Source organism: Lissotriton helveticus, chromosome 5_1 (genome assembly GCF_964261635.1).
Source record: "Lissotriton helveticus chromosome 5_1, aLisHel1.1, whole genome shotgun sequence".
Classification (NCBI taxonomy): domain Eukaryota; kingdom Metazoa; phylum Chordata; class Amphibia; order Caudata; family Salamandridae; genus Lissotriton; species Lissotriton helveticus.
The window spans coordinates 370,505,199-370,527,398 of record NC_136065.1 but is presented as its reverse complement, the minus strand read 5'-3'; the positions used below and the strand labels follow the sequence as shown (position 1 = coordinate 370,527,398).

Sequence of the window (22,200 nt, the reverse complement as noted above, 5' to 3'; positions counted from 1 at the left end):
GTTTTGCAAGCGGCAACAGCCACTTTGGTGTTTTGTCGTTGGCGGCTCCTGCCGTGTTTGATTTTCAGCGGCTCCTGCCGCGTTTCAATTCTCGGCGGCTCCAACGGCTAGCTTTGGATTTTAATCGACGGCTCCTGCTGCCGGCTCCTGCCGCGTTGCCTGCACAGCTCGCACTGCAGTCAAGCGTCCTGTAACACGCCGCTCTGCTCTGCACTCGCAGCCTTCAGGACACTCTACAACTCCCAAACGATCTTTCCATATGCTCTGTGCCAGATGGGACAGCTGCGGAGAGTGCGTTCCTCCCTGTTTCTGGATATAGTACATAGCGGTCATGTTGTCCGTTCGGATCTACACCGTCTTGTTGTACAAGTATTTCTGAAATGCTTTCAGGGCTAGGAATATCGCTAGCAACTCTAGTTGGTTGATATGCAGCTGTTTCTGTTTGTTTGTCCAGAGCTCTTGTACTGTGTATTGAAGGAGATGGGCTCCCCAGCCTGTCAGTGATGCATCCGCTGTTAGTACTAGTTCTGGAACCGGCTCTTGGAACAGTCGCCCCTTGGAAAGGTTTTGTGAGTTCCACCACTGCAGAGAGTTCTGAGTGAGACTGTCTACCAACACTAGGTCTTTTAGTTGTCCACGAGCCTAGTTCCATTGCCGTGCTAGGCATTCCTGTAATGGGCGCATTTGGAGTCTGGCATGGGGGACAATGAATATGCAGGAGGCCATCATGCCTATGAGCTGCATGAAGACTTGAGCTGGCAGGGAGTGTTGTGGCAGGAATTTGCGAATGAGTATCTGCATGCTGGCTATCCTTGCTGAGTTTGGATATGCCTTTGCCACTGAGGTATTTATAGTGGCTCCCAGGTATTGCTGTACATGGGAAGGTTGCAGATGCGATTTTGTGTAGTTGATTGAAAAGCCTAGGCTGTGTAGCAACTGGATTGTTTGGGACGTGTGTGCTGCACACTCTTGGTACGATTTTGCTTGTATTAGCCAATCGTCCATGTAAGGGTACACATGGACGTGTTGCCTCCTGAGATGTGCCGCCACTGTCGCCAAGCATTTTGTAAACACTCTTGGAGCTGTGGTAACCCCGAAGGGCAAAACCTTGAATTGGTAGTGATGCCCTTCTATTGTGAAACCTGAGGTATTTTCTGTAGGCTGGATGGATGGGTATGTGAAAGTACGCATCTTTGAGGACCAGTGTTGCTAGGAAGTCTCCTTGCTGTAGCAACGGGAGCACTTGTTGTAGTGTGATCATGTGGAAGTGCTCCGATAGTATATATTGATTTAGGGGTCTGAGGTCCAATATTGGTCTGAGGGAACCGTCCTTCTTTGGAATAAGGAAGTATAGGGAGTATACTCCTGTCCCTTCTTGGTGGAAAGGGACTTGCTCTATGGCCCCCTTTTCCAGCATGCATTTCACCTCTTGTTGTAGCAGGGTGATGTGTTCTTTGGACATAGGACGATATCTGGGTGGTATGTTTGGTGGCGTAGAAGTCAGTTCTAGGCAATAACCAGACTGGATAATTTCTTTCACCCACCTGTCCGTGGTAATTGCGTGCCAGACAGGTAGGAACTGTTGTAGTCTGCCTCCGACCGGTGTTAAGTGGTCTGGAGGCAGCGTAATGAAGTCACTGTTTAGAGGCGGTGGAGGCCCTGGTGTTATTGCCTGCACGCCCTCTTCCCTTATTACTGTTACCTCTGTAACCTCCCCTGGTTGTGTTCTTGTTGAAGGAACCCTGTGTGTTACTTTTGTATGAGGCTGATGTTTGCGAAGCATTCCCTCGTGTATTTGCTCTGTATGAGGAGCGTCGAAAGGAGCCCCTATGCTGCAGAAACTGCAATGCACCCATAGATTTTGCGGTTTCTGTGTCCTTTTTAATTTTGTCCAGAATGGTGTCGACAGTAGGGCCAAATAGAAAATCCTGATTGACAGGTTAGTTAAGAATGGTGGACTGCAACTCATTCTTAAAACCGGAAATACGCAGCCATGCATGTCTGCGTAACAGGACGCTAGTATTAATTGACCTAGCTGCGGTGTCTGCAGCATCAAGCACACATTTGATGGAGGCGTTTGATATGAATTTTCCTTCTTGGATGAGATCATTGGCTTGTGCTTTAAAAGGCTCTGGTAGGTGTTGCATAAGGCTTTCGAGCTGATCATAGTGCGCTCGGTCATAATGAGCCAGTAGGGCTTGTGTATTAGCAATCCTCCATGAGTTGGAGGCTTATGCAGCTACCCGCTTGCCTGATGCCTCTAGAATTTTTGACTCTTTGTCAGGGGGAGGTGCTTCCCCTGTTGTCTGAGAGTTGGCTCTTTTTCGTGCGTTAGCAACCACCAGGGAGTCTAGTGTCAACTGGCCCTTGATGTAGGTAGGGTCTGAGGGAGCTGGCCTATACTTTTTTTCTATTCTGGGATTGATTACCCGTGCCCTGGCTGTTTCCTTAAATATGTCAGGTGCGTGTTTTAGAACTCCCTTCAACATGGGAAGCGTTTTGACACTCTTTTCTGCAGTAGTGAATGTGTCAAACAGGAAGTCTTCTTCCACAGGGTCACTATGCATGTCCACATTGTGGAATTGTGCTGCCCTGTCTATCCGTTGGTTGAAGACTACTGTGTCATCTGTAGGTGACGGCTTAGTAGGATAAGTGGGTACATCAGGGATAGGATGGGTGTCATAAGGGTCTGTTGGTTCTTCCCAAGGTAGGTTCCTCTTGGTCAGGATCTTGTGGGAAATCATATTGGGGCTGTGGCTCATACCCTGCGTCCCCCTCATTGTCCCCGTGGTGAGAAGGTGAGGTAGGGGCAAAAGGTGTGGTAGGCATGATAGGTTGAAATGGGCTGAAGGGTCTTGAGGGAGAAGTCCCAAAGTCCTTTTTCTTCAGTGGAATAGGTGAGTTAGGTTCAAAGTCCAAAGGTCTCTTTTTCCTGTGCAGGATGGTAACTTTACCAGTGTCTGGATTAATGTATATTTTAGCTTGGTCGTCTGATGGATTTGGGTGGAATAGCTTCTTCCTCTACAGTCCTGGGTTTAGTCTTAGACTTTTTGGGGTCGGTAACACTTGGTTTTTCGACGACTTTCAGAGTTTTGTTGGACTTTTTCATCTCGGGCCCCGATTTAGGGTCAACGTTTTTTGTGCTCCGTAGGCTTTTTAGGATGAGTGTCTTTCACCGAGTAGATGTTCTTTTTTGGATCGACTGGTGTCTTTGGAGCCGTAGGCTTTTCCGGCTTCGATACTGGTTTCGGTACGGCACCGGTTGCCGGGTCGACGGTTTTCGGAACAGCAGGCTTGTTCGGGTCGACAACCTTCTTCGGTTCGGTGCCCTTTGGCTGTGTGCCTCTGTTCGGGTCGACCAGTTTTTTGGGGTCGACGGTTCTTGGCTGAACGGCCTTTGTGGGGTCGACAGTCTTCTTTGGCTCTACGCTCTTTGGCTGTGCGGCCTTTTTTGGATCGAAGCCATTCGGGTCGGTGACCTTCTTTGGCTCTGGAACCTTCTTCGGGACGATGGTACTGGGCCCTGGGCTTTCTGAAGGTTTCGGTTTCGGAGCCGAGCCGGAAGGCGGGGCTGGCGAAAGTCTTTTATGATCTTGGCTAAGGCCTTTTGGCGATGCCTCGACCGGAGCCTTTGGTAACGGGTTAAATGGTGTCGTGGGTATGGTACTCACGATTTGCCCCGACGGGATTTTGTCGTCGGAGTCAGAGTAGTCCTCGACGGTGACGACTTCTAGGTCCAAGTCTGGGGCGTCCTGTAGATCCTGGTCATCATCTAAGATGTTGTCCGGTTCCGGTGCCTGCCGCTGCATTTCTTGCCTCGCAGCCCGTCGGTTTCGTATAGTTTTTTTGGATCGAAACTGGGCGCAGGCTGGGCAGGTTTCTTCCCTATGGTCTGGGGAAAGGCACTTGTTGCATACTGAGTGTTTATCAGTATGAGGGAACTTGGAGTGGCATTGTGGGCACCTTTTAAATGGGCTTCTTTCCATCGACGGTTGGAACACGTGGCGTCGAAAAGGCCCAACGGCCCGCGTCGACGACCGATTGGAGATGGAAGTTTAGATCGAGTAGAGAGGTACCGAGCGAGAACAATACCGACGAAGTCGAAGGCCTTTGGTCCTTTAGAAAAGTTTTGTTTTCGATTCCGAGCTGGAGTATAGGAGTTTGCATCCGAACCCAATGGCGGAAAAAAACAATCTGAGGATGGAGAAGATGCCCATGCGCACTGTAGTCCAGGGGAGGAGTCACCTATCTCGTGATACTTCGAAGACTCTTCCAAGACAACAAAGTGCAATCATCTGGACCCAACACTAGGCGGCGATCTATGCACAGATATGAATTCAGCAGCCCACATGCCTCGAACACAAGCTTCCGAGGACCGGTTTCTGGCATTTCAGCCCGGCTTGCTTGAATCCAGTGGCAAAGTGAGCAAGGGACTCACGTCTGAGCATACCCTGCTAACTTATGGCGAAAAAGTGGTGCAAAAGGGGGTGGTGATGGACGGAGCATCTGAACCAATCAAACACTCACAGAAAGCAGCGACTATAGGTCTCGCAAGGCGAAGTAGCGCATGCGCTGCATTCACTAGCACGCCCTGAAAATGTCATATCTGTTCATTAAGCCAGCAAGTAAAGAGGTGGGCCCTTTTGCATAGAGTATAGAATAAAAGCAATAGAAAAAAGGTTGGTATACACATAAATGGGACCCTTTCCCTAGAGTAAAGCATGTAATTTCTACAAATAAAATCTATGATATACTTTTGTGTGCCCTAGCTCCCATTTTTTGTTGTCTGAAATTGCATAGTATGCACACGTGTATGATACCTACGCGATGGGTAGGCAGCCTCAAACAACTATTCCTGAGAGCAGAGCATCTAATGCAAAAATTATGTAGAGATGAAATGTGTTCTAGATCAGCAAATGCACTGTTTGCCACTCATGTACAGAGATGAGATCTCGCTAAACCATGTATACTCATACCTGTGGTTGAATCCAGAGATTCAATGAACTCTTCTGTGGCATCACCCAGAAGACCTCTCATACGGTAAATGATCCTCATTGGCTCTCCCTTTATGTGGAAAAAAAGAGATGCTATATAAGGAAAAGGTCTAGGTTATCTGAAAAATCACGGAGAAAGCACTCAGTGTTAAGAACCAAATCAATCTTTTCAGATGTCACATTCTTGACAACTCAGAAAACACAACAGCCACGCATCTCACTCACCTCGTAGTTGCCAGAGTTTTGAGATGGACCTATGTGATTTTCTTGCTGCTTACTACAGTCCCTTTTTACTTCCACTAAACAAATCTCACCACATGTTCTACTGATGTGTATCCAAGTCAAAGAAAGGATATCCTGAGGTCCAGCTCCCTCCCCTTATTTTGACATTAAACCATAGTATGCCTCCCATTTAAAGGATTGCCAGTGAGCGAATTGCTCACCCTAGTCTTTATGCTGACAATCTTTGTAGTTACCCTTTGCTCACCATGGGTTCCCTCACTTCCTTCTTCATACCATGTAAGTGTTCGCCTTGCCTCTACCCTTAGATAGGCACTGTAGTCACAAAATACGGTCTCTCTTTAACGTCACAGTGCCTGGCATTTCACAGGTTCTATTCTTGTACTGTTTTTGGCTCCTCCTTGGATTTATCTTTGAAGTGTGCATGTCTTTTTAATAACAATGCAGATGGATTCATCATCACTCAACTTCATACTGCATGTCGTTCCAGTAAGTTCGATTTTCAAAATGTGCAGTTTCCTGATAGCTCATTACCCACAATATGTGAGGCTTTGCTTTGGTTCTTTCCACAGACTCCTCCTTCGCACTGGATTCACAATTTAGGCGACAGTCCTTGTTTCTATGGAAAAACTGTGCATGACTTCACCTTCTATCCTGACTGTCCATGTGACTTTGTCAAGGCTCATTTTCACAGTGAATGCATTCCCTTTGGCCTTATCCTCACACTGCAGGTTGCTCTACACTGCCTCTAACTTTTCGGTAGAGCTGTCCCCTGCGTCAATCAGGACACTGCAGCCTTAAGTCATTTCCCCACAGCTTCACCTTCTATTCACAAACTGCATGGCTTAAAGTCTGTTCTAACCTTCCTGCATGACTTACTTTGTCTCTATTTTACCAGTTTGCAAATCTTCCCATTGAGGTTGTCTTTATACTGTGCATGAAACTGCTCTATCCTCAAGATAGGGACCAATTCTCCTCATCTGTATTCTCACACTAATTGAGTTTCCAGCTTTTCTCTGTTCTCATGCTCTACATGGCCTTAAAATGACTACCCTTATTCAGTGCACAACATTGCTACTGTAGAACAATTTTATTGGCTCTATTCTTACTCTGCATGTTTTCTTTGTGACCAAATAATCTCACAATGATAAGGGCTCCTTTTCTATCCTCACTCTGTGCATCACAGTTCACTATTGCACTGCTATGCTCAGTCCTATCCTAACACTGTGTTTATCCTACCCAAGGCTATATCTATGGTTTGATGATGGTTTGATGGTTCAATTATCACATTGTATGTGGCTTTCCCTCAGCTCTATCTTCGAACCATGTAGGACTTATGCCTCTGGGTTCTGTACTCTGACTGCACTGCTTTCCCCTTAGTCTACCCTGACAATACCTGGCATAATATGCCAGGGTTGGCCTCCTATTCACACACCTTTGATGGCCTAACACGGACTCTAATCTCACTGTATGGCTTCCCTATCTCTCTATTCTAACAGTTTGCACAACTTTGAAATAGGCCAGTCCTGACACTGTGCCTGGGATCCCTCTGGCTTTGTGCTCAACCTGTGCACACATTTCCTTGTCTTTATCTTGATATGGAGCATTTCCTCAGTCCTCATACTCTACTGTGTAGTCTTCGTTCTACTGTATACTGCTTTACTGGCCCTTTATCTTCACACAGTATTGTTCCTTATCCATGACCCTCAGTTCAGACGAAGAACCAAGTCTTGAGGTTCTTTCTGAATTGAGCCAGTGACGTTGATTGCCTGAGATGTAGAGGTAGGGAGTTCCAGGTCTTTGCAGCGAGGTAGGAGAAAGATTTTCCTACAGTCGAGGTCTTGCGGATTCGTGGGATATTGATCAGGGCCAGGTGGTGATGTCTGGTTGGTATGTGGAAGTTGAGGCTGTGGTTGAGGTATTTGGGTCCAGTGTTGTGAAGGGCTTTGTTGGCGTGCGTGATGAGCTTGAAGGCGATTCTTTTGTTGATCAGGAGCCAGTGGAGGTCTCTCAGGTGACCGGAGATAAGGCGCCGGCAGGGGATGTCCAAGATCAGTCTGGTGGGGGCGTTCTGAATGCGCTGCAATTTCTTTTGAAGTTTTTGGTGGCGCCGGCGTTGAGTGAGTTGCCGTAGTTAAACTTGCTGAGGATGACCATCTGGGTGACCTTTCTCCTGGGCTTGTGCGGATCCATTTGAAGATCTTCCAGAGCATGTGGAAGCAGAAGGATGATACAGCATTGATTTGGCAGTTCATAGAGAGCGAGGAGTCGAGGATGATGCAGAGGTTTTGTGTGTGGTTGGTGGGTGTGGGGGTTCAGAGCGCTGCTGGCCACCAGGAGTCATCTCATGCGGAGGAAGTGGACCCAGGATGAGGACTTTGATTTTGTTGGAGTTGAGTTTGAAAAACTGTGGTCCTTAGCACGGAAAATAACAATTATAATATTATAGGCCACAATATGCGCTATAATAACCAAAAAAAGTCCAGCCGGACTTGCAAATTTATTCAATAATTAAATAGTTTGATTTGGAAGGGAACAATAAAACAGTGGGACACAGTCCTGCATCCACAATGCTATACGTACATTAGGACAATACAAACATATAAAGTGTTTCAGGCATGTAAGGAAAACTAGAGCAAGAAGGGGAAACTCTACAATGCACTTGCTTCACATATGTGGGGAACAAAACATTTTGGGCACATAATAGTGAACTAGTGTTAAAGCCCACATATCATGTCGACGGCGTTTCGATCCAGTCAGAGATAGTGGATCATCATCAGGACAACCATTGCCTGCCTGAATTAAAGCCTGTAAAAACATGGACAAGGAGGACATATAACAGAAATTAACCTTATGTGTAACTCTTGGAATTGTTCTGAATTCGGACTCATACCATGCTTTTTAAGGTGTTACTAGATCATTCCTGTGAGAGAAGTGTCAAGCAACCTGTGTTGAACATCCACGGCGCGATGTGTGCAGTTCATGCGAGAAGGGACATAAGTGTAGAGAGATGGGTCTGTAGTTATTGAGGTCCATCGGGTCGGCAGATTGTTTCTTCAGCACGGGGTTGATCTCTGCGTGTTTCCAGTCTCCAGGGAAGGTGGTGGATTTGATGGAGTAGTTGATGGTTCGGCAGAGTTCGGGGGTGCGATGGCGGAGCTGGTTCAGTTGAAAATGTGGTGGTGGCAGGGGATCAAGGGGGCTCCAGAGTGGATAGTTTTCATGATCCTTAGGGTGTCGTCAGCAGTGAGGGTGGTACAGTTGAGCAGGGTCGGCTGAGATCTGGAACATTCAAGTGCAGTGGTTGCGGCTGGGATGGGTCCTGGATTGTTAAGCGGTCATAGAGATCTATGATCCTACAGTGGAAAAGGGTGGCGAGGTTGTCGTAAAGTTCTTGGGAGGGGGTGTCTGTGGCGTCGGTGCAGGATTTGGCAAATTCTTTGTCACAGCAAATGATTTCCACTTGATCAAACTTCATAATTTAGAACTAATCTTCAGCTATCACCCCACACAGTGCATGAGAAACACTTTAGCCTTACATTGTGCATTATGTAATACCTCTGGCTAGTGCTCCACTGTAGAGCTGTGCTAGGCACTGCACATTAATTCACCTTGGATCATTCCTAAGCTGTGCATTCCTTACATGTGGCTCTATTTTCACCTGAAGAATAGCTCCTCCGCAGCTCTATCCTGACAGTGTAGTGTATATGGCTCCTCCTCCTACTTTACCTATACACTATGAATGTCTTGCATTGGCACTAATTATACATTGAATGGCATCTTCGGCCAATCAACCCGCACACTGTGTTGGGCCCCATCTCCCCATTGCTACAGCTTTATACTGCGATTGCTCTATCCACATCATAGCATGGCTTTCCTTTGGTTCTATCCAATGAATCATCATGTTAATTGCAGGTCTAGCCACAATAGACCACACCATCAGCATGGCTGGAAAGGGTCACATTAGTTTCCACCTTATCAAAATCTGAATATTGATTTGTTTTGGTCTGTGGTCTCACTCCAGCCATACGAATTTTTAAATTCCAATCAACGCTTGTGGGCTGTATGTTTAAATACAATTTCCTTTGCCATGCACCCCATTTCATCTGGTTCATTACCTCAGTCTCAAGCCACCATTTCAAGCCACTCCTGGCACATGGCAATTACCATCATCTCTTGCCCCCAAGAATGGCTGACATGCTCTACACATTCTCAATCCTCGGATCTTCACACCAATCCATTTCAAATATGCTTTCCCAAATACTGGAATACGTACCTCATTAGTTGGGCACCATACCCTCTTATAGACTTCAGCTACTGGTAAATCCAAACTTATAATCTTATTATTTACAAGAAGCTGGGGAAACAAAAGCATGAGGTGAAGTCAGTGTCACACATCACTAAATATATTAATAACTGGAGAAACCAAAAAATCACTTTGGATGCCCACAGCACACTGTTTAGTCTTTTAGATGTCACTCTGAAATGAGGAATGTGTAGCTTGTATGGCAGTTATCTAAAATAACACCCTAAATCTAGATTGTGAAACCTGCCTTGAACAACCGCGGCTAGCAGAGTTAACCCTCCCAGGACCACAATATGACTCCAGCTATACTGTCTGATGTACAGCATGCTACATCTCAGGTTGAACCATCTAGGAAGGAAAAAAATCTAGTGTGGGAGTAAGCCAAACTAGCAAAGACAAATAAAATTAACATAGTACATCTACAATGTTCTCATATTAGCCGTCAATATCTAAAGAGCCTTTAACTCCAGAATAACCTGCATAAGGAGCTGAAATGCCACAGGAGCAGCCTAAATGTAGAGACAGAGCTGACCAGGAAACGCAACATAAAATCTTTTAACCTTCTTCACGAGTACTACCTTTAGAGCTGCCACTGCCAAGAAGATACATTTAAATCTTTAAATTTCATGGATATTGCGACATCCAACATTTTAACCTCTTGCGATCAAGTGACCTCTACAACTTTAATCTACCAGGCTGCATCTCATTTTGGAAACATACCAGAAACGTCTAAAGGCTACACAATACATCAGCCTATACCTGTTTCTCCATGGTACAACTTGGCTGCCTTTTTCACATAGCTTACCTCCATTCCACTATCATCTTCCAACAATGCCACAAGGTCGCAGTCTTGGCAAATTTTGTTTTTAATGTCCCTCATTAAAGGTCCAATTCCAGGCTCATTACTGCTGTATGGATTTCCAGGCATTCGTCCTTGCAAGAAATCCTCCTGCTGCGGATCCTTTTCTAAAGTTACAAAAAACTCTGTAACTTCATTCTCCTCCTGCAGAAAAGAAAGTAATAGGTTAAGAATTATTAAGAGTGTCATATTAAACCCAGACTGCGCTTAAAGAATAAGTTATTTACCTTCATTAAGGCGGTATTTTCTGGAATTACCACTGGGACCAGAGCAACTGCAGCACTGTCTAGAGGACTTAAAATGAGGAATTACTGACAGGACTAAAGATACAGCTGCAGCAGTGCCTAGAGGACTTAGAATGAGGAATTACAGATGTGACCAGAGAAGCAGCTAGCAGCACTCTCTAGAGGATTAAGAATAAGGAATAACCACTGTGACCACAGACGGGACCAGAGAAGCAGCTAGCAGCATTGCCTAGGGGACTAAGAATGAAGAATTACCACTGTGACCAGAGACGCAGCGGTAGCACTGCCTAGAGGATTTAGAATGGGGGAGGTACTGACTGGACAAGAGAAGTAGCTAGCAGCACTGTCAAGAGGACAAAGAATTACAACTGGGAATAGATACACAGCTGCAGCATTGAATAGAGGACTTAAAATGTGGGAATTTCAGAAGAGACCAGAGTGGTATCACTGTCTGGAAGACTTAAGAGGAGGAATTACTGACCGGTCCAGAGTAGAAGCTAGCAGCACTGTCTTGAAGACTTAGAATGAGGAACTACCGGCGGAACCAGAGTAGCAGCAAGGTCTAGAGGACTTAGAAACACAAGTTTCTTACTTGTGTAGCAATATATCTGTAAGAGACATTAGTTAGTGATAAATTTCTTACCGTAGAATATCCCCAGGCCTCAGCGTGGATCCGGAAAGCTTTGCTAGCAGTACCTCTGCGCGGCAGTAGGTGGCTTTGTGCTCTCCACATCCGTTGCTGGCGTCGTATGCGCCGATATGACATCACGGAGACTACTTAGGCGTCACCCATGCGCGCTGACGCCAGTTCTGTACACGACTCTCCGCGCCAGGAACGCAGAGCCATGCATGAAACTGGTGCCAAGAAACTAGGGCCCTGAAACGGATGTCCTTAACCCTAAAAATCAGGTCGCAGAACGGAGCGGATAGGTGGGGCGGTAAGGAATCTATTACTAACTAATATCTCTTACAGATATATCGTTACACAAGTAGTAACTTGTGCATCTGAAAGAGACACGTTAGTAATAGATTCCTTACCTTAAAATAGATACCCCAGCAATACCAACCCCGGGGGTAGGTCTGCGAACAAGATATCACAAGAAAGTCACGGAGCATAGAACGGCCAAAGAAGCCGTCCCTCTGGACTTGACTGTCAAGGCAGTAGTGCTTGGTAAACGTGTGCAGCGAGGCCCACGTAGCTGCCTGACAAATGTCAGGTAAGGGAATGCTGCGTCTCAAGGCAGTAGTGGCAACCGTTGCCCTGGTGAATTGAGCACACAGTCCCAAAGGAGGCTCCTTCTTAGCCAAGGAGTAACATGCTTTGATGCACAGAACGACCCGGCGGGAGATGGTCCGCTTGTGCACAGCCCAACCTTTTTTGGCGCACATGTATCCAACAAAGAGCTGGTCAGCCACCCAGAACTGTTGTGTACGCTGCAGATAGAATGTGAGCGCCCGTTTTGGGGCCAGGCAGTGGAGCCTCTCCTCCTCCCTTGAGGGATGCGGGGGCGGCAAGAAGGTGGACAAAGTGATGGTCTGTCCGATGTGGAAGGGCGTAACAACTTTTGGCAAGAAAGAAGGGCGGGTCCTTAAAACCATATTGTTCGGATGAACAGAAAGGAAAGGAGGTTTGGAAGAGAGAGCCTGGAGCTCACTCACTTTTCTGGCAGAGGTGATAGCAACCAGGAGAGCAGTGTATAAGGTGAGAAGACGAAAAGGACAGGTGTGAAGCGGCTCAAAGGGAGCGCACATCAAATAAGTCAACACAAGATTCAAGTCCCACTGAGGCATTATAAACGAGACCGGAGGGAACGTGTGTGTAATGCCTTTCAGGAAATGGTTAACAAACGGGGACTTAAAAAGAGAAGGCTGATCAGGAAGCCGTAGGCCGTAGAAAGGAAGAGATGGCAGACAGATAACCTTTGATAGTGCCCAGAGCAGAGGAAAGAAAGAACAGGAGGACTTCTGAAAGAGGGGCAGAAAGGGGATCCACAGCCTTCAATGTGCACCATGCTACAAATTTGTTACACCTTCAGGCGTATACCGTTTTAGTAGACGGACGCCTGGCTGCCAAAATAACACAGACTTCAGGAGGAAGTTCATAATCTGTCAACTGTCGCAGCTCAATCTACACGCATGGAGGTGGAGACTGGACAGGTTTGGGTGAAGGACCGACCCCTGCTGCTGCGACAGAAGATCCTCCCGAAGAGGCAGACGGATCGGGGGATCGATCGCCATGCTGACTAGCTCAGGATACCAGTATCTTCATGCCCAATCCGGAGCCACAAGGATGACTTGGGCACGGTCGCGCCTGATCTTCTTCAGCACTCTGGGCAGAAGTGATATAGGTGGAAAGGTGTACAACAGGCTGCAACTCCACTCACGACGAAAAGCGTCGCCGAGCAAGTGCCGCCTTGGAAATTCCAACCTGCAGAACTAATGACATTGCACGTTCTCTTCGGTGGCGAATAGATCTACCCAAGGCTCTCCCCATCGCTGAAAGAGACCTTGCGCCACCTCCGAGTTCAGACGCCATTCGTGATCAATCAAGCACCGGAGTCTGAGTTCGTCCGCCTTGGCGTTCAGGGAACCTGCCAGGTGTTGAAACACCAAGGTAATGCCTTGACGTTCCAGGCATGTCCAGAGGTGCAGAGCCTCCTGGCATAGGGTTCAGGACCCCACCCCGCCCTGTTTGCTGCAATACCACATGGCGGTGGTGTTGTCCATGAACAACAGCACCACACTTTCCCGGACAGAGGGAAGGAATGCCTTCAGTGCAGGACAGATCGCCCTCAGCTCCAAAATGTTGATATGGAGCCGGGACTCCGCCAGAGACCAGAGGCCTCTAATCTCCACCTCTCTCAAGTGGCAGTCCCATCCCAGGAGGGAAGGATCCGTCACCAGTGAGTGCTCTGGTTGGGGAAGGGAGAGGGACCTGCCATGGACCCAATTGCGATTTGTGAGCCACCACTGCAATTGTTGTGCAGTGCCCTCCGAGATCTGGACATGATCGGACAGGTTGCCCTGATGCTGTGCCACTGGAACTTCAGGTCCCACTGCAGAGCCCGCATATGCCATCTGGCATGTGTTACCAGCAGGATGCAGGAGGACATCAGGCCCAGGAGCCAGAAGGTCATCCTGACTGAAACCCGGTAAAGAGGCTGAAAGATCGGAATCATAGCCTGAATATCCCGGACTCGCTGCTCAAAAGGATAAACCCGAAACAGCATCGAATCCAGAACTGCTTCGATGAAGGGGAGCTTCCCAGAGGGACTCGAGTGCGACTTTGGCACGTTGATGGAGAACCCCAGAAGTCGGCCGTAGTTTGAAGGTGGGCGACAACTCTTTGGGGCGAGTCCGCCTTCAACAACCAGTTGTCGAGGTAGGGGAAGACTGACGCCCCTGACCTGCGCAGATGAGCTGCGACCACCGCCATCACCTTCGTGAACACCCAAGGGGCGCTGGTAAGGCCGAAGGGGAGCACAGCAAACTGAAAATGCTCTTGGCCTACCATGAACCGCAGGTAACACCAGTGGGCCCGCAGGACGGGGATGTGAAAACAAGCGTCCTGCAAGTCCAACGCTACCATCCAGTCTCCAGGGTCCAGGGCAGCCAGGACCTGAGCCAGAGTCAGCACCTTGAACTTCTCCTTCCGGAGGAAGCGACTGACGTCTTGGAGGTTCAAGATGGGGCGCAGGTCCCCCATGTCCTTCTTGGGGACCAGAAAGTAGTGGGAATAACAACCACTCCCCACTTCCTAACCGGGAATGCATTCAATGGCCCCCTTGGCCAAGAGGACCGTGACTTCCTGTTGGGGAATAACCAAATGATCCCCCGACAGGCGGTGGTACCGAGGTGGCATGGCTGGAGGGGAGGACTGAAAGGGAAGGGAATAACCCTTGCGGATTATCTGCAGCACCCACTTGTACGACGTAATGTCGCGTCAGTGGGGGAGGTGGTGGCAGATCCTGCCACCCACTGGCGTGGGGTGCTCCACAAAGTTCGGACTAGTAAGGTTTCGAGGTGGGAGCAGCGGGGGTGGAGGTGGACTGACCCGCACGCTGATTCCCCGCCCCGCCCCTGCGGAAGCCGCGACCACAGCCTCGCTGAGGCTGGTTCTCCACAGGCTGGTTGAAGGAACGTGCCTGGGTGCCTCTGCTCTGACCACGAAAGGAACGAAAACCAGAAGTGGCCAGGTTCTTCGCAGAAAGACCCCAAGGACTTGGTCGTGACCCTCGAGTCCTTAAAACGCTCCAAAGCACTGTTGGCCTTATCACCAAACAAGCGGGTGCCATCAAAGGGCATATCCATGAGCGAGCTCTGAACATCAGGCGAGAACCCAGTCAAACGTAACCAGGCGTGGTGTCACAACACCACCATTGTAGACATCGCTCTGCCCAACGAGTCTGCGGTGTCTAAACCACACTGAACGGTGAACTTAGCTGCATCCTTTCCTTCAGCAATCACCTGAGAAAGGACAGCCTGTACTTCCTCAGGACACTGAGGCAACACCTGAGCAACGGTATCCCACACTGCATGAGGGTAGCGGCCCAGCAACAGGCAGTGTTCACCGACCGCAGCCCCAAGCTGGCAGAAGAGAACAACCGTTTACCAAACTGTTCTAGTTTCTTGGAGTCCTTATGCGGCAGAGCCGTGGGAAAGGCACTCTGCGAGGTCGAGGCCTGGATGACCAGACTCTCAGGCGTGGGATGGGTGGTCAGAAAGGCAGGGTCGCCAGGCGCCGGGGTCTGCCGACGTTTTTACCCACTGGAGCCCCCGTGGCTGGCCACGACCAAGTGCCCAAGAGGACGTTGGTAAGGGCGTCATTGAAGGGAAGAAACGGCTCCGACAAAGTAGACGCCGTCTGGCGCACCTCGGTAAGGAGGTTGGTTTTGATGGCCACTGTGGGGAGGTCGAGGTTGAGGGCCTCAGCAGCCCATCGTGTATGAAGCGCCCTCCTACATCGTAGGTGGGTGAGAGGCAAACCCCGGGTCAGAGGAGACATCGAGGTCGCCAGCGTCTTCCAAGGGATACACCAAATCCTCCTCGGAGTCACACTTGCAAGGGGGTCCTCGGATCCTTTCCAGACCTCCTCCGCCTCCGGCACAGAAGGGGCCGGTCGCGGCGGTAGAGCCGGAACAAACAGCGTTGGAAAGGGCGCCGAGAACGGCGCCGGTCGGACCGGAACTGCCTCCCAATGTGGATCCCAGGTCGGAACAAAATGGTACTGGAACCGGGGCAACGGCGGAATGAACGGCACCCAGTGTGGCGCCGTGGGTGGAGCCGAGCTAGCACAAGTTCTGCTGTTTCAAGGTTGTAATCTGAAGCACTCTTCCCTATCCAAAGATTGTGTGTTCAGTTCCTAATAAACAAGTTACTTGGTAAAGATCTTTCTGGTAGAAATGCTATGTACTTGCAGATTCCTAACAGCTTAAATCTCCTTCAGGCACCAGACTAGACTCGAAAAGCTGAATAAACTGTCCTTTGTTGATAGGTGGTGCTTCGGCTCCGACGCAGGTTCAAATCCACACAGGAGATGACATCACAGAGCCATAGAAGGTGCCATCTTGGCAACGGATGCAAGTTCCCAATCATTTAGTCTACATGGGGAATGTATCCTGGCATGATGGCGGATGACCGTTAAAAAGTCAATGGATTGTGCATCCAAATCGACTGTATGCAGTCAGAGTAAAGGTTCTGATTGGCCACATCTTGCCCGTGGTACACACCTTCTGCAAAACAATCACAAAAGGGGTCAGAGAGGTTTGGGACTACTATTTGTGCCATTTCCCACAAGGATAGAGAGCAAGACACATTTGTGGAGTGAAGAGAAAGGCTCCTTGAAAAGAAAAGAATATTTCGCATGGTCTTAATCCTTCAACTCCCTCTTTGGAGTAGAAGGAAAGAGAAGAAGAAACCTGAGCAACAAAACTCTCCAGAGAGGAGGGAGCTGAAAAAAATATTGAGTCCCAAGGCGGCAGACAATGGTGGTGAGCAACTTGGGAGTTTACTACAGAAGCAGAAGCTGATTCAATGCGCAATGCCTTTACAAGACTGCTTAACACTAAGGCTGTAAAAAATATCCCACATGGAACTAAAATGATGATCGCACCGTCAAAAAGATGCAAAGCGGAACTATGCATCACCATATATAAAACCGGAATAGTGCTGGTTCAGGCAGCCGACAGCGAGCTAAACAAATTCGACAAGATATTTCCGTCCTTAAAGGAAGCTCTTGAGGGCACAAGAGGTCAACAACACCAGACCACACAAGAAGGCACCTCTGACAATGATAATACTATCCACAGAGATGGCAATCAAATCGGAGGACAACAGATCCAAGCCACAAGGGTAGGAGATAACATGGATATAGAATTAGAAGTGCCAACATCTGAAAACGAGACAGAAAGGAAAGAGAGGCCATCAAGATATGCGAAAAGAGTAAAGAACCAACCCGTAAGACAAGAACCGTCGCCGCTCTCGAATGAAGAGACGTCATCAGAAGGTTCAAGATATCAACTAAACCAGACCCCACCAGAAGACAGAATCGACCTAAGAAATGAAGAACAATGGGAGCAAGCCACAAGAACAGGAGACAGAGTAGTGACTAGAGAGACGACATCCAAGAAGAAGTCAGAAAGACCTAAAAAGGTTACAAGACATATAATCAACGAGCAAGACCTATCCCTAAGGGAGGAAAAGACGTCACCTCCTAAACATGAGCCACGGCACTTAACGCAGACATCTCCTGCGAATGAACACGTCAACGATAGCCAGGAAATTAATAAAGTAGAAGATATCATCGACGACCCCCTACTTCGTTCTGTTACCACACAGGAGAAAGAGAGAACCTCACCCACAAAGACAAATCCTACATCACAAAATGCAGACAACACAACTCATACCACAGCATTTGACAATCTTACCAAAGATAAAAAGAAAGGGGCTGCGGTCAAAAGATCTGTTCAGAAACATAAGAAAGCTAAATGCAAATCCTGGACAGAAAGGCTTCTCACCCCTAAGAGATCTCTTCAAAACCAGAAAGACATCAAAAAGATCCAGAATCTAATTGGCAAAATGGCACATGACATACGTAATACTCGACAAGAAATACTGGAAATGATGGCAGTCACTCAATCCAAGATCTCACACATCCAAAATCTGGTTCACTACGCAAACAGAAAAAGCAACGAGACGGCCATGCCTCTATCACACAGGCACAATAGACCAGCAAGGACAAACGCATGGTCGAAGGAGGAGACCCTTGCCCTGCTCCGATCATATGAACAACCTAACTGCAAGAGAGGGGAGAGAATCAATACAGTACTGACCGATCCCAATAGATCAATTAGACGGAATGAAAGAAAAGCCGACCTTAATAACTTACAACAAATTAAGCTAACTGCCGAAATGAATGACCCGAACTCCAGAATCTCAGGCAAACCTATGAAATGCCTTCTACTCAACGTCCGTTCTGCAACCAAACATGCATCAGATATAGCAGATCTCATCATCAACAAGGAAATTGATTTAGCCATTCTTACAGAAACATGGCTCTCGGAATCATCATCTCCATACATGGATCTCTTAGTACCACCTCGATACAACATTATAAGACTGGACAGACCGAAAAAGATAGGAGGTCTGGCCTGCATCTACCGATCGAATATTGAGATCAACCAATTGCATTCCGACCCTATAGAATCGTGCAGGTTCATTGATCAGTTAATGGAGATCATAATGGCCAACTCTAACCCTGACGGCAATAACATTTTCCTTGGCGATCTCAATCTACACTGGGATGACTGCAATGACAAACTGGTCAACGCGCTCAAGGGCTTCCTCCTGGAACTAAACCTCACTCAAGTATGCACACAACCTACACATGTGAAATGTGCAACGTTAGACTGGATTATATCTAGAAATGAAGACACATCAATCCTCTCAATAGACCCGTGTGACTGGTCTGACCATCATGCCATAACATTTGTGATTCCCACTTTGAAAAAAAGCAAGACATCTCAACCCATCAGGCACAAAAGATGGATTCGAGAGACTAAAGAGAAGAATATTGAGTTACTAGTACAATGCTGTGAGAGAGACCTACAGCCACCCAGCAACTTGCAGAAGGTAAACGATCTAACAGACCACTACACTACGTCAATAGAGAAAATTATCAATAACACCATGCCGCTAAAATTGAAAAGAACCACAGAGAAGATAAAAAATCCATGGTTTAATGGACTGCTAAACGAAGAAAGACGAAAACTGAGAATGGCCGAAAGAAAATGGAGACAACACCCATCGTCTCCAGAGTTGAAAGCTCTCAGGAACCAATATAACAAAAAGATCATCAACTCCCAAAAAGAATTTATAAGATCAGAACTTGACAATGCCAAAAACAGACCGAGGAAACTATTCGAAATCTTAAAGCAACAATCAAATAAACTAGCAAAATCTGCACAAGAGAACACAAATATACTACTTGACTGCGAAGAATTCTCATCATTTTTCACAGAGAAGGCCACAACTCTTGAGAAAGAGCTCAAGAGCGCTGCAGACAACCTACCCTCTCAACCAGTATCGACAAAAGATACCAGCCGGAAAACAAACTGTAAGGAGGCCAAAAATAAGGCACATTGGGACACCTTCGATTTTTATGACCAGAATAACGTCGCCAAAACGCTCTCTGATATCAAACCTAACAACCACTATCAAGACCCGCTTCCGGCGAAATGCCTAAAAGAAATCAGTCATGTTGTGGTACCAATCTGGACCAAAATTATAAATGCATCTCTGACACAAGGGAACCTCCCGGATTGCCTGAAAACAGGACAAGTCGTACCCATAATCAAAAAACCGACAGCGGATGCAACAGATCCGAATAACTTCCGTCCAGTGACCAACATCCCTCTACTCGCCAAACTAATTGAGAAATGCGTGCAAGGCCAACTGAGTCAACACATTACCAACTTTTCCCTGCTGGACGATTACCAATCAGGTTTCAGAGCAGGCCATAGTACAGAAACAGCGATCCTCCATATCGTTGACGACGCCCTACATGCTCTAGATCAAAACCAGGCATGCCTACTGATTCCCCTGGACCTATCTTCCGCATTTGACACTGTAAATCATGAAGCATTACTGAACAGGCTGCAAGAGAGGATGGGAATATCTGGAAATGTGTTGAAATGGTTTGAATCATTCCGGCATAACCGAACACAAAGATTCCTGGTCAACCAAGCACTATCACTACCATGCCCTAACTCTATCGGAGTTCCTCAGGGATCGACCTTATCCCCAGATCTATTTAACTTGTGTGAGAAGTTGGCCCGATGTGCAGTGCTCACTATTCTAGTGATCACTATATATCAGTCCAAACAACCCTTATTGATGATTGGTTGTAAGTCAACCTTATAGACCAGCTATCCTAGTAGTATGGATACGAGCAGTCTAAGGCTAAGACTCTAGAGGGCGTGTTAAGCCAGCTGTTTTACCATCACATTACCCCTTGAACACCCAGTGAAAGGACACCACACAAGTTGTTATGAAAATAAACAGTGTATTTATTTATAACAAGACTACCCTGGCTCTTTATGAGACAGGGAGCTAAGCACACAACAAAACTCTTACGAAAATACTTAAGTTAGCACGTTATACACAAATGCCCGAGGGGCACGAAAAACCATATACTCTAAAACTGGAATGCGAATTACTAGCAGGTAAGTAACAGTTCTAATAGGCTTTGGAATCGCTAGGACTTGACTAGGGAATCGTTAGATTACTTCTAGGAGGCCCAGGGGACTCGGGTGCAGAGTGTGCACTCTCACGCGGGATGCGGGACAAAGTCTATGGAGGCTAGTAAAGGCAAAGTTAGTGTTCACGGGCGAACCCGACCTGGTAGGAAGAAAACGACAGTGGATCCTGACCCTAGGATAGTGAGGCTATGCTGGGACACCGAAGTGCCGAAGTTACCTAGCCCAGGGGCTGCAGCTGCATAGGTCTGAAAAGACGTCGGGGATCTCGTTGCCGGACCAGGAGCCTGGAAGGAAGAAGTTGCTGGCAGGCGACCAGTGAAGAAAAGTTCGATGGATCCAAGCCTGGATCAAGGAAGAAGAAAACCTGAAAGCAGAGGGGACCAAGTTCTTGAATCACTAGCCAGTGATTAAGTGGGCACCAGGATGGCACCGGGCGAAGTCACCGCAGTCAGGTGAGTGGGCGCTGCTGGGCTCTGCAGTCTCTCGGACCAGGAGGCGTTGTCGGCGACCAGGATGGAGGTGCGAGCTGTCCCACGAAGGATCTTGCTGTCGACGTCGCTGGACCCAGGATTGGGCAACAAGTCTTGGCAAATGCAAGGCCCACGCGGTGGACCTAAAATGGCGTCTTGGGTGGACCAGGAGGGTCCAGGGTACTTCTCCGATGGAGGGAAGCAAGGGCCAGTCTGGAGCAACCAGACCAGCAGCAGAAATGTCGTCGGGCGTCGTCAGGAAGGCCACAAGCCAGCGGGCTAGTAGCCAAACAACGCGGTGAGCAGTAAAAAGCAGAAGGGCCCCACGCAGATCGTGGAGATGCTGGGGGGCTGCTCTTCGGTGCTGGAGCTGCTCAGGGTGGGGGCTTCTCGGACCCCAAAGCACTCACCAGGAATTCACTCGGCGGGCTTGCTGGAAAGAAGTCGTGCAGTCTTGCAGATGGCCGGTCCCTTAAGGTCTCGTCGCACCCACGGTTCTCAGCTGGGCTGTAGAGGTGGGTAGAGGTCAGAGGTGCCAGGGAAGCCGGTTCTCGTCGAGCTGGGCAGTCAGATTCCGGAGGAAGGACTTGCAGCAGACCGCAGTGTTCTTAGATGGTGCCTGCGGATGCAGGGTGACTACTCCTTAGTCACAAGGGAGAAATCTTAGGAAGAAGTCTTGAGTTCCTTTCGCAGAAAGTAGTTTCAGGATTCAAAGATGATCTGATTTGGAAGGGGGCCAGTCTCTACCTTTATCCTGTAAAAAGGGGCTGGCACGCGACTAAGTCCTGCCCTATGGGTGGGACTAGGAGGGGGGTGGTTACACCCACTTCCTTGGCGGGCTTTTCCCCAGCACAGGGTCTGGAGTGACCCTGGAACTGGTTCCAGCCAGCCTATGCACAGTGAGCACCGGGGTGCCACGTGCAGTCACCTTCCTCTAAAGCCCTGCCTACCTACAATACACAAAACCCTGTCTGGGACGGTGCTGGCACCGCCCCTGGCAGGAAACCCTTTGTCCTTATCTCCTGCTCTGGGAGGACTCCCAGCAGCAGGAGGGCAGACTTGTGTCTCGGTGGCAGCATCCATTTTGTGGATGCTAAGGCTCTGTCTGACTTTAACCGGGGTTAGGGGTTACATACATGTCGTGTCCCTCTAGAAGGGTGGAATGCTAACCCCGTCGCCAGAATTGGCGAGGGGTTAGTATTCCAATTCGTATGACACCTTACTCGACATGTTTTGATAAAGCGATACCAGAGTTGGCACATAACCGCGAGGATTATAATGCACTTAAGAGTATATGGTATGCGATATCATGGAAACGGCTAAGGGAT

General features: G+C 48.2%; 1 protein-coding gene across 11 annotated transcripts in view; it reads right to left on the bottom strand.

Annotated features, from left to right (window-relative positions):
- Positions 1-22,200, bottom strand: part of UBR4 (ubiquitin protein ligase E3 component n-recognin 4) — a 2,329,353-nt gene that overhangs the window by 197,654 nt on the left and 2,109,499 nt on the right. For all 11 annotated transcript variants that reach the window (XM_078642504.1, XM_078642505.1, XM_078642507.1 and 8 more), the window contains 3 exons: positions 10,346-10,543; positions 9,511-9,591; positions 4,977-5,064 (listed from right to left, as the gene is read on the bottom strand). In XM_078642504.1, coding sequence (XP_078498630.1) covers positions 4,977-5,064; positions 9,511-9,591; positions 10,346-10,543 — 367 coding nt within the window. The remainder of the gene's footprint in view (positions 1-4,976; positions 5,065-9,510; positions 9,592-10,345; positions 10,544-22,200) is intronic.